Source organism: Alligator sinensis, unplaced genomic scaffold (genome assembly GCF_000455745.1).
Source record: "Alligator sinensis unplaced genomic scaffold, ASM45574v1 scaffold116_1, whole genome shotgun sequence".
Classification (NCBI taxonomy): domain Eukaryota; kingdom Metazoa; phylum Chordata; order Crocodylia; family Alligatoridae; genus Alligator; species Alligator sinensis.
In genome coordinates, this window is record NW_005841908.1 from 3,319,957 (window position 1) to 3,332,393 (window position 12,437).

The 12,437-nt window shown below is 41.2% G+C and overlaps 1 protein-coding gene across 1 annotated transcript in view; it reads right to left on the reverse strand.

The window, feature by feature from the left end:
* Positions 1–380: 380 nt before the first annotated feature.
* Positions 381–12,437, reverse strand: part of PANX1 (pannexin 1) — a 53,392-nt gene continuing 41,335 nt past the window's right edge. Inside the window, exons 4-6 of the mRNA XM_014517409.2 lie at positions 7,364–7,587; positions 6,056–6,723; positions 381–4,381 (exon numbers count right to left, since the gene is read on the reverse strand). Coding sequence (XP_014372895.1) covers positions 4,311–4,381; positions 6,056–6,723; positions 7,364–7,587 — 963 coding nt within the window. The 3' untranslated portion in view covers positions 381–4,310. The remainder of the gene's footprint in view (positions 4,382–6,055; positions 6,724–7,363; positions 7,588–12,437) is intronic.

The following is a 12,437-nucleotide window of genomic DNA, read 5'->3' on the forward strand; positions in this document are numbered from 1 at the left end:
CAGCCCTACTGGTTATACATTGTTACTGTAATTGCCATGTTGATCTTCCTGATGAGTTTTTCACACCATCTAAAATAAAAAAAATAAGTAAAACTGGAAAGCAGGTTCTAGTATCCCAGATTTGTAACTAGTCAGGTTATTCAAGGACAGCCCAGTTCATGAAGGCATTCATCTTCCTGTTTCTGCCATGTATCATGGATAAGTTTTCAAGGCTGGAGCAAAGTAAGTTCTGTTGTACTGTGTACGATGCTGCTTCTGTTAATCCCTCCATGACATTAGAATATATATAAACTATGCTTATACCACTATGAAACCAATGAGTCTCATCATTTTGACATTAAGTAATTAAAATGATAAAAAGACCAAGCAATTTTCTCTTCTCAGACGGTACATTTTTATTTGGACTGACATTGACAGTGTGCCAAATATACTGCTACATTTTATCTTACCATTTCTACAGAGAGCAAACTATACATTAACTGTTAAGTTTCCAGTTTCTCATGATGAAAACCACGTGGTCATAATACAAAGACGAGACAACTGGCTTAGGAACCAGTCCTTAAGGCAGTGTGGCAAACTTCTGCCTAAAGTCCACATTTAAATGCTGGGTAATTAAATGGAAGAACAAGACCTCAGGTCTGGGCTCTTAATCTAGAAACAAACTAAGAAAATATATTTCTACATCAAGAGATCAATGCAAACTTGGGCATTTATTATTTTAAAAGGGACATTGTCAAGTACTTTTTACATTGTTTGGGGTATTTGTGAGTACTTCCCCCCCCCACACACACACTTTCTCATGTGCGTTACAAGTTTGTTTTTATCAGCTTTAAAATTTGTAAAGCTACCAGAAGCTTTAATAAGGCACAGAGTACACAGAGGAATGACATTTTATTGCACCAATGTAAACCAAAGGCAAACCATTCTCACACTTGATAGAGGTGTGCTGAGGTAACTCTGGTGGAAATGAGTGAAGAACTGGGCCCAGAGACTTTCCACACTTCTGCTTGATTCTGCCACTGTTCATCAACCCTGACCAAGAGCTGCCACTCTATTTCTGGTCCAAGCTGACAACTGCTGCATTCTGTGGCAGTTTTAATGAGGAACAGGATTAAACTATCAAACTTATCTTCATATATGCTGTTTGTTAGAATTTTTACTAGATTTCTAAAGGGCAAAGTTCATTCATTTCTTGTACTGCCCAACTTTACTTCTTTGGTTGGAAAGGTAGCATAACAAACTTTAAAATCGGAGAGAGGCACTGTACAATTAAAAGTTGCCAGTTTTGGTATTAAACATGCAGAGTGCTGGATGTTTTCCTACTGCTATTTGTCATTCAGTGACATTTTCCATAATTTATAAAAGCTTTAAAGGTTAAGTCAAATTTTGAACATAAACTGGCAGTGCAAACCAGCTTACTAGTATTAGACTGCATGCCAATGGTCTTCCTGAACTGTCACCAAGACCTCACGAAAAGATACCCGTCTGTGCAAAACTTTGATGAAATCCAATATCCCTTTAAATTACTAATGCATTTTGCATTGCACTATTCACGTAAAAAAAAGACACCTGCAAGGATTATTGCAGATGTGTTTTCCATGTATAAAATCTATACTATTGCACTTCACTAACATTTACATGGTTAAAAGTTCTCAATGAACACAAAAATAATTACAACCCCCCACACACATGCACACCTTTTATGAGTTTCAAGTTTTAAGGAATAAATTACCCTAACTGTTCCATCCAATTCAAATATGTTACAGGTTCTTTACATTTCACCACTTCTGAAGTAAACAGGCTACAACACACTTAATATAAGGGCACCCAACAAGTTTCACTTAAACACACAGTATCAAAATGGTTGTTTTTGTATAAAAATCGCCAAAAAATGGTTTTAAAAAGAAGTCAGAATAGTCTAAAGTGAGGGGCTTTAGACTTTACTCAGTCTTATTAAAGAAGGCTTTTTTGACAGAGCATCTGCATACTTATCTTAGCAACAGAGAGGTTGATTATTATTGAGTATGATCACGCCACGGGGCTTTGTTATAAAGAAACGGACAGATGGGTGAGCGCAGCTGGTTTTACAAAGGAGGGTTCTGTGCAGTCAGAGTTAACAACCTGCTTGCTAGATAGGCTTTCATTTAGAAAAAATCTAAGACAGGAGAGCAGGTCACTCCAACATAGGCAACAGCAGTGAGAAATACCCATTTCAAAATCATACAGGAATATTTCTTGATACAAATATTCTGGAAATAGCCTTCATTAAAATGAAAGATTTCTTCTGTGACAGTCCTTGCAGCTTTGCTTACTAGCTATTGTGAAATGTAATGACTGCAGTCACACCCCAGTGTTACACTTCACTTGTGGAAGAACATGGCATTTGAACTGAGGCCACTTGGTGTCCTCACAGGCAGCATATAGTATTATGGTTTTAGGTATTTATTTACTACGTTAAGGCTTGCCTTGCTGTAAGTTGGGTCTAAGCAGACCTTATTGTATTAATTATCTGTTTTATGATAGTGCAGAGGGACTCCACTTGTAGACCACAGCCCTGTTGTACAAGCTCATAAGAAAAAAGGTCTAATGAGGATAAGGTTGCTTTTCTCTAATCATCTAGATCAGTTCCTAAGAATGGGTTAAAAGCGGGCAGCTTCAAGTTGTTTTAAACCAGAGAATAAAAGTTGCTCCCTAAGCCACAACAGTCTGAAATTATTTAAGAACAGCTGTAGGAGTCAAATTGGACGCTCTGATTTGTAGTATCACCATAAAATGTGATTCAATACACTGCTACCTTACAGTCAAGGAATAATAATTTTGAGAGAAAGCTTCAACACTGATTCTTCATTTGCTTTCCCATTCCTGACAGTCCATTTTGTAATAATACTGTAAACACGAAAAGCCCTAGTAAGCAATCTAAACAGGCAAACAAATGCTTATTGAGCTACTATGAAGCATTGCTTTCCATTATTTAAAATGTTTTAAGTGTATTTTAGCAAAAGTGGCTAAAAGATAACTCAGGCCAGATAGAAAGTTGAAGTCAGCATGTGTATAAACTTTCTGAAAGAGACATGCATTGCCATTTTGGTGATTAAAATATGCATGGACCTCTACAGCTGAAGAGTTTCACTTAATCTCAATATGACATTTGTAAGAAATGCTGAGATTCTGACAGGATATCCCTTCAGCAAGTTTATTACTAAACTGAATGCAGCCCTCCTCAAAACGTTACAGGAACAAGTTACGGCAATCTCTTTGTGACATAACATAAACACCAGTAGAACAATGCATTTGCAGCAAAAGTGTCTTCATATTATTGTCTCAGCTAGTCGTTACATCTTAACTTTAATTAGAATTGCAAAGTGGGGTGTAGGGTATTGCCTTGCTGAGTATTTTTAGCCTGCCATCCATACTTAGTTCCCAATATGGTTGAGCTACGTTAACATATGTAGCTCATGCTTCTATATAACATCACGCTTCCATTTTTTGCAAGGCATGTTTTGGAATATATGCAATTTATACTGTGTTTGATACCAAATAAAACAGCCTATTTAAAATGCAGCTTCCTTAGAGACAGGATAATTACAGAAATTCTGTAAAAGAATTAACTTTTGTTCAGCAATTTAGTTTTCCAGAGGGGACTAGGAAAGGAACTAAAACCAAACCAGTTGAGAAATGAGAAGATTATAGATCAAATTTCTGCAGCCCTTATACAAAACACCCATTCACTTTACGAGAAAAAGGAACCAAGACCACATTTAATAGAAATACAGCTCTGTCATGGCAATCGCCTTTAGTACCATCAACATGAATGGGATGTTTCAGCTTTAGATAAATTATTAGGAAGGGCATAACTGGAATCCAAACAGTAAGCCTCAGTGCTCAGCACTTCCAGCATTCATTTACATCTATTATGGTTAAGATGCTTCCGAAGGGAATCTGCCCATCCCATTTTCTAGTATCTATACTCTACATAGCTAAATTCTTCATCCCCATAAGAACATTTCTAGCTTGTTCATGGCTCTAGCTTCAGTTGCTGCTTTTGGTAATCCATTCTGCATGAATGCCCGCTGGACTTAAATATGAATAATTGAAAAGTGAAGTGTTTTATAAATATTTAAATTCTGGAACATGCTTTTTGCAGCATGGAGTTAACTGTGCTGTATGTACATAGTCTGCAGAGTGGCTTAGCTTTACCAGTGAAGACCAGGATGAACTGCTCACCATAGGAGCAGTACCTTGTGTTTGAGATGGCTTATAAGTCTTCTTGTACTGCACCACTGCAATGTGATGGAGTGATCAGTAAGAAGTTAGAGTCTTTGGCGAATGTTTTTATCTTTGCTTGTTCTTCCATTGCCGCTGGAGACCCCTTCTGTCAAAACTAAAACAAAAGCAAACTCTTGGTACATTGAAATTCCATCAAACTGTTTCATCACAAGCAAAAAAGCTCATGCTTTACCCACAGCAAAAAAACCTCAGAAGTGATTAAAAAGCCACAAGACAGCACGCTTTACTTTGTCAATAACTGGGGCAACTTTGCAGCTTCCTACACCAGAACTATATTGGTAGGCTGTGTGTACACAAAGGAAATCATAACATAGCTCTGAGCTTGTGCAGAAGCTTGCAGACTCATTTTGCTACCACTGGGTGCTGTGCTAGAACCATCAGCCATGGCATAATGGGCCTCTGCCCATTCATGTGTAGCACTGGTGGGTGGTGGTGGTGCTATCACTGTCCTAGTGATCACATCCCATGAATTTAGCCGGGATTCTGTCTTCTCTTGTGTAGGTAAACTGTGCCTGCAAATAAAACGCCTTGGCTTTGGGCAAGGAAAACAGAAAGAAGCTCCATCTTGTTTGTAAGAATCACTCATTAAAACACACTAATATCAGAAGGGATGAGCAGTTAAATCAACATCTCACTTCTCTTGGGGTGAGTCAAAGGACACAAACAGATTCACAAAAATCATAGGAAAGCAGGGCTGGAAGAAACCTTGAGGTCATCTAGCCCAGCCCCCTGCTCAAGGTAAGACCATCCTGGACTCCCTCAGCCATGCGCTGCACAGGCAGCTCCATAACACAGCCACTTGCCCGGAAGGTGGAGTATTGCTGTGCACATGGTGGGTGGCTGCCCAATGCTGTGTGCATGGGGGCGGGGAAGAAGGGAGGTGGTGCTGGGCAGCCCAGCTCCCCCATCTACCAGCTGTATGTGCTGCTCAGGCAGCTCTGTAGCACAGGAAGCCCCGTGTGCCCCTGCACTGCATGTGCATGGGGGCAGCCGGGTTGTCTCCCACACTGCACAAACTCTGCAGGCTGCCCTCTGCCCTGCCCCCAGCACAGACAGCTCAGCTCTCTCCCTTGCCATGCATATATGACGCTCCAGCCTCATGCACCACCCACCTGCAGTGCAAGCAGGCTCCCTTCTTTGCCAGGTGTGCCAGCCCCTTCCCAGCTGTTGCAGCATGAGCAAATGAAGAGGGAGAAACAGTGGCTGAGGTGAGCCTATGGGGCACAGGCTAACCCTTCCTTCAGAGACAATATGCAGCTCATGGGCTACCAGTTGGACAGCCCTGATCTGAAGAACTAACAACTTAAGCCACTGACAGCTACTGCCATTTTCACATGGGTTACAGTTGATGAGACATGTCAGGAAGGGCTCTTTCTTGCAGACCTAAAGGCTACTCTGCTAGTTCTTCACCACTGGCTAGAGCTAGACACATACCCACAAACTATGCAAAACAAAACCAAACCAAAAAAAAAAAAGACTTCCTGCCCAACAGCCCCAATCAAGCAATTAAAAACATTACACAGTCCTCCTGAACAACATAACTGTCTTAGGAGAGACTTACTAAATAGGAATGATAGGAACAGACAGCATGACTAGGCTTTAGATGATTAATTTTCTTATACAGCATATTTAAATCTGTACACAAGGCCAGGATATTTCTAAATTGGCTTCCTGCCTAGATACAAAATTATGTAATACTTTCTTTTCCTTATACAGGCCTATTTGAATGGCTGCACCATTTAAAAAACAAGGAACTGATCACATTTACCTTCTAACTCAGTTGCATTGTTTTCTGGATCTGCTGTAATTTCCTCTTCAGGCTTTTCTTGTACAGCTCCTGGCTTTCCATCTACTGTATCTGTTTTAATCGTACCCAGATTTGTCAAAAGGTGCATGATGTCGAATTTCTCAGTACCTGTAATGTTTGCAAGCACTTTGAGGCACTTGTATGATTTAAGTTCACTTATGTTTTCCTCAAGGAAGAGGAGATAAAGGCTCAAGTCATCATAATGATTTGACTTGAGCTTCAGAACATCAAATGTTGGCAGAATTTCATACACTTTAAGAACATCTGAGCTCTGTCTGAATGGAACAAGCATTGCATACGTTACAAGGGGCATCACCAAAAGATACACAATTAAGTTAATGTAACTGAGCAGCTGGAAGACACCAACAGCAATAAGCTTACATTGAACCATCTCTGGAACGACTGAGTCATTCTTTAAGAGTCCTGTTTTGATAGTGCAGAGAAACTCATCAGTCACAGAAGAGAGGCTGATATAATAGCCTAGGTAGAAGCATGCAAGTAGGATAATTGCTAGTGTAAGTAAACGGCAAATAATGTATTTGATTATTAAGTGTTTGGAGGTTTTCTTTGTCTTCAGGTATTGTTCTACAATGGGGTATTTGAAGTGGCATTCAGATATCTCCCACAAACTGAAAAAAGAAAACAACACATAAACCAGTCAGTGCAGGATTCATTTTGCCCAAGCACCAAATAAGCTGAATGCTCTAAGAAAGACCCAGTGGACATGTCTATACCACATCAGAGGAGCACTGCTGCATAAACATGCTCCACATGTGCCAAGAGCACTTTAATTTAGATGCTTTTTGGCACATCCAATGTGTATCATAAGTTCAGGCATATTTATTAAAACAGGAGTGAATGGGCAGGACATGCTTTCAACACAGTGCTCTCTTGTACAGCGCAACAGGAGGGAGATATACCCATAACCTCAAAAGATCTGTGTTCTAATCTCAGGAGTAATGGTATCAGGAGTAACAGTACTACCAGGAGTAATGGTACTCAGACCAAGAAACAGATGGCCTTATATAGTTTAGACCATATTTTCAAATGGTTTGTTTGAAAGCACATAGCTATTAGTAAGATCTAAACACACACGTGCACGCACAGAGTTATAGATTAGGGTTCTCAATGTTTAATTGCAATTCAGAAAAAAGAAGCATTTGCTATGTATGTTTGGCACATGTCTGGGATTTACAAGTGTCCCAAACTTATTTTACTTATAAAAAGCTAAGACAGACAAAGCACAAATACAAAAGTACAGCACGTTACCTCTGTGTTAGATTTTCATTAACAGTAGGAACGGAGCAAGCAGGGTCTCTGGTGTCTGTGCTATGAAAACTGTTGGCTGCTTTGATTGCTCTGTTGTAGGCCTTGTCAAGCTCTTCCATAATAAATTTCAGGTCTGAAGAAAGGTGGGGTGCTGCGGTGAAGCGCCAGAACAGGCATGGTAGATACAACAGAATGGCAACTAGCAGCAAGATATAGGGAAAAAACTAGGCAGGTGGGGGGTGGGGGAAGAGAAAGAGAGATGATTACACTGGATCAGAATCTATCTGTAATAAATCAGTCAAGTGAAAACACTGTCATGGGAAAAGCACTCTTTTTTGTAGAATGCCACTCTGTCATGATTATCAATGATGTGAAGGAAGGTGTTGTGGGGGAAGACATGTATTTATCCACAATTTAATGTGCACTTGATCTCATCCTCCAAATCATTAATGAAGATGTTGAACAATACTGGACCCAGGACAGACCCCAGGGCTACATATGGAGTATAATGATCCAACCAGTTATGTATCCACCTTACAGTACTGTACTTTTGTCTAGCCTGTATTTCCTTAGGGTACAATCCTCCCGAGTGTGTGTGCATGGGGGCAGGAGGAGGTGGAGAAGAGAGCTGGAGAGAAGAGACTGGGAGAGATTGCCTTGCTAGTAGCCAGAAGACCAGAAGGGAAGAGAGTGAGTGACCGGACAGAAACCACCTCCTGCTTTCCAGCAGCTAAGAAGGGGACTGGGAATTTAAACAGCTTCTAGCTAGTAGCTAACACAGAATCTTATTTCTTTCTGATCATGTTTGAAAAGCTGTAAGCAGCAAGTCACTGGAGCTGTCTGCCTGGAGACTCAGGAGGGTCATGCCCTGCATTATTCAGAATGGACATCTGTCATTGTAACCACAGAGCTTGACCTTGGTTTACTTGTTGTTTTGCTGAAATTCTGCCTCAAAGTACAGACCAAAGACACCACTATGGTTCACAAGCCAAGTGCACCCCCCACTTCCCAAGAGACAGAGAGTATGTAAAGGCTGGGTTATAAAGCTAGGCATCTCCACTGACAATGCTGGCGCTATCACTATCTTCCATGCTGATCTCTGAATAGAAGTAGCTGGCTACACTTTCAAGTCCTGTTAAATGTTATTACTTGCTTCAAACAGAACTGCGGTCATAAAGCACACACGATCTTAGCACTTAACACTCCACGCACCAGCACAGTCCGCTGAGTACATGCTTTTGTCAAATTTAAAGAATGCTTAATAATAATACATTCATAAGGCAGATATTCATGTTTCTTTTGTGTAAATGCAATACCAGAAAATTCATTCAGATGTACTCTCTAATTCCACTAAACCTACTTTATCTCTTTTGTTAATGCATACATTTCCATAGTTTCATAGCTGGTAGGGTTGGAAGGGACCTGAGGAAATCATCTAGTCTGACCCCCTGCCATGGCAGGAAAGGGTACTGGGGTCAAACGACCCCGGCCAGATGTTCGTCCAGCCTCCTTTTAAAGCCCCCCAGGGTAGAAGCCAGCACCACTTCTTTTGGAAGTTGGTTCCAGGTCCTAGCCGCCCTGATAGTGAAATAGTGCTTCCTAATGTCTAGCCTGAAACTACCCTCTGCTAGCTTGTGTCCGTTGTTTCTTGCAACTCCCGGGATTGCTCGGGGGAACAGGGACTCTCCCAATGCCTGCTGGTCCCCCTTGACTAGTTTGTAGACTGCCACCAGATCCCCTCTCAGCCTTCTCTTTTGGAGGCTGAATAGGCTCAGGTCCCTCAGCCTCTCCTCATAGGGCCTGCCCTGCTGACCCCTGATCATGCAGGTGGCCCTCCTTTGAACCCTCTCCATATTGACCACATCCCTCCTGAAGTGCGGTGCCCAGAACTGGACGCAGTACTCCAGCTGCGGCCTGACCAGTGTCGCATAGAGGTAGGCATAACACCACTGTCTCCTAGTTTCTTACTGAGAAAGAAATGACTAGATCGTTAACTTTTAATATAAAGCATACTTGACTGAAACCCAGTATTGGAATATGCAGAATTTTAACTGCAGTTACAATATCCACATTTGAACTGGCTTAAATCTTGCCTAACTTAGAAATATATCTTTACTCAATACATACATCTGAACATCCATGAAAAACCTAGAGGAAAGTTAGAGTCCAATCATGAGCTGGCCCCAACCCAGCCTCACGGCGGGGAAAGGGAGCGTGGCCCTGCCCCATCCAGCTCAAAGAGAGGGGCATGGCCTGACCTCATCCAATCACAGGGGTGAGAACAGGGCATGACCTGGCCCCAACCTGCTGTGTGGGGCTCAGGTTTGGGAACTTGGTAGCGGGGGAGGGTGGCCATATTTACAGCCACTGATCCTCCCACTACCAAATTTCCCAATCCGTGGGGAGTCCTGCAGGTCAGATACCTGTAGCTCTGCAGGCTGCATCTGGCTCGCAGGCTGGAGGTTGAACACACCTGTCCTAGACCCATTCCAGTCCAGCCTCTGCCTCCTGTATTCCACAGAGTCTGCTTTCACCAGAAAGAAGTCTTTGGGGCAGAGACTCTTTTTTTCTGTTCCTAGTACACTGAGGCCCTCACCTCTCACTAGATCTCCAAGGCACAACAGTAATACAAAGACATGAAAATAATCAGCAGCAGCAGCATATTCAAATTATGGAAAGAAGCAGCCTTTAACCATCAATTTCAGCCTATTTTACTTGGAAGGTATAAATCTTCATTTACCAACTATTCAACAGGGTTTTCAAGGTATGGTTCAGAACTGTCTGTTCTCATCAGGATGTTTTTAACTTTCTTTAACTCATCAACTTTCTTTAATTTAAGCAGAATTGCTTTGAGGTGGCAGACTTACTCTTTGAGTGGCAGCTTTTTGCCACACTGGACAAATTGGCAGAGATGAAAAGCAAAAATACAACTTGACTCATACAATAAATTCCAGAGATGGGGAAGATTATTTGGGTAAATGTGATATCTTTTATTAGATCAAGTGAATAGTTGGAAATTTTGTTTTTGCAGGCTTTTGGACACAGGTGCTCTTCTTCAGGCATAAGGAGATAGTCTCCTATGCCTGAGGTAGGGCGCCTGTGTCCAAAAGCCTGCAAAGGACAATTTTCCTAACTATTCAGCTGGTCTTATAAAAGATAGGACACTTACCCAAATAACCTTGTCTGCCTATGTCCTCAAACCAACAAGGCTAAAACAACACCCCTGAGAGATGAAGGAGGAAATTTTAGAGGATCACATATTAGATGAAATAACTTTGACCTTAAAGGACATGAAAAAAAATTATGAACTATGCCTTTTTTGATATAATGTAGGTCAGGCTATTGATACAGTAGCAGCAATACACATTCAAAGTCCCTATGGCTTTTTCAGCACTTGATGCAAAACAGGCCTTTGATTATGTTTCTCGGAGGTACCTTTCTGTGCATTATAAAAGATGGATTTTGGTAAAGAATTTGTAAGGTGAATACAGCTGTTATACACAAATCTCACTTCAAGACCTGTGACTAATAATTTTTCCTTGCAAACGGGGACTCAGCAAGGTTGCCTGCTACACCCCCTTCTATTTGATCTAGCGCTGGAATCATTGGCTACAACAAAAAGGAATAAGGATAATACAAAAAGCATTAAAAGTAGGAGATAGCGGGTGTGTCTACACAACACATTTCAAGCACAGTACGTAGACTAATTCTACTGCACATAAGCACGGCAGGAAAAACCTGTGCTAATCCACTAATGTGCAGCAGAATTAGTTTACTGTGCATTAGCATCACCAAAAAAGCATTCGCTGTGACTAATGCGCAGTAGCATCAATTATGGCGCATTAAGGTAGTACCTGTAATTACAGTGCATTAATGAACATGTAGATGTGCCCAGTGAACAAAAGGTTCTGTTGCATGTAGATGATGCAGTAAGACTTCTGTCACAGTGTAACAGATCAACTCCTGCTCTCATTATTAATCAACAATTTTAGCAATCTAGTTCTAAAATTAATTGGACAAAATTCAAGTTACTTGAACTAAGTATATACACCACAAAGGGTATGTTTCACAAATGACACTTTCAATGGCAATCAGAACACATAACTTATTTAGGTATTAAAACATCCAGGAATATTAATGTCATTCTCTACCAAAACTTTCTTAGTGTTATACCACAGGATCTGAATAAGCAGAACAGTTTATCAGTGTCCTTGTGGGGGCATGTTAATATTTAAAAAATGAATATCCTGTTTTGCCTTTACCAATTATAAACCCTGAATCCTATTTTGTTAAAATAAACCAGATGTTCAACAGGTTTCTGTGGGGAGTAAATGAAGGGGGCTCGACCTTCAGCAAAAAAGATGCAATTACCAATTGAAACAGGTGGTTTTCATTTTCCAAAACTTAGACTGTGTCAGAATGCCTTCTTAGTAAGTCAAGCTATGTATTGGATGACTGATATAACTACTCTCCTGTATGGATGGAAATTGAGCAGGCACTTGTTTCCCCTTCCATTATCTACCATTGTGAACTTTACATATCACCATCTTTCTAACTCGCTAATCCAGACCCTACAATTTTTGTAGCCTGACAAGCTTGGAAAAATTTGATAAATTTACTGAAATGTTATCCTTCATTACGTTGTGTACAACCCCTTTTAATTAAACACTTTTCTGAGTTATGTGTTGAATCTGACAGATTGCCAAAGCTACCATGGAGCTGAGGATGGCATCCCAAGTTAAGGATAACAAAAAATTGTTTTTTTAGACATATAGGGAGTAAAAGGAAGGCCCAGGGTGGAATAGGACCCCTACTAAATGGGCAGAAGCAACTGGTGACGGACAGGGGGGACAAGACTGAACTCCTCAATGAGCTCTTTGCCTCAGTGTTCCTAAGCGAGGGGCAAGACAAGGCTCTCACTGGGATTGTAGAGGGGCAGCAGCAAGGCGCCAGACTACCAAGCGTAGACCCTGAGATGGTGCAGAGTCACTTGGAGGAACTGGATGCGTTTAAGTCGGCAGGCCTGGATGAGCTCCATCCGAGGGTACTGAAGGCACTGGCCAACGTCATTGCA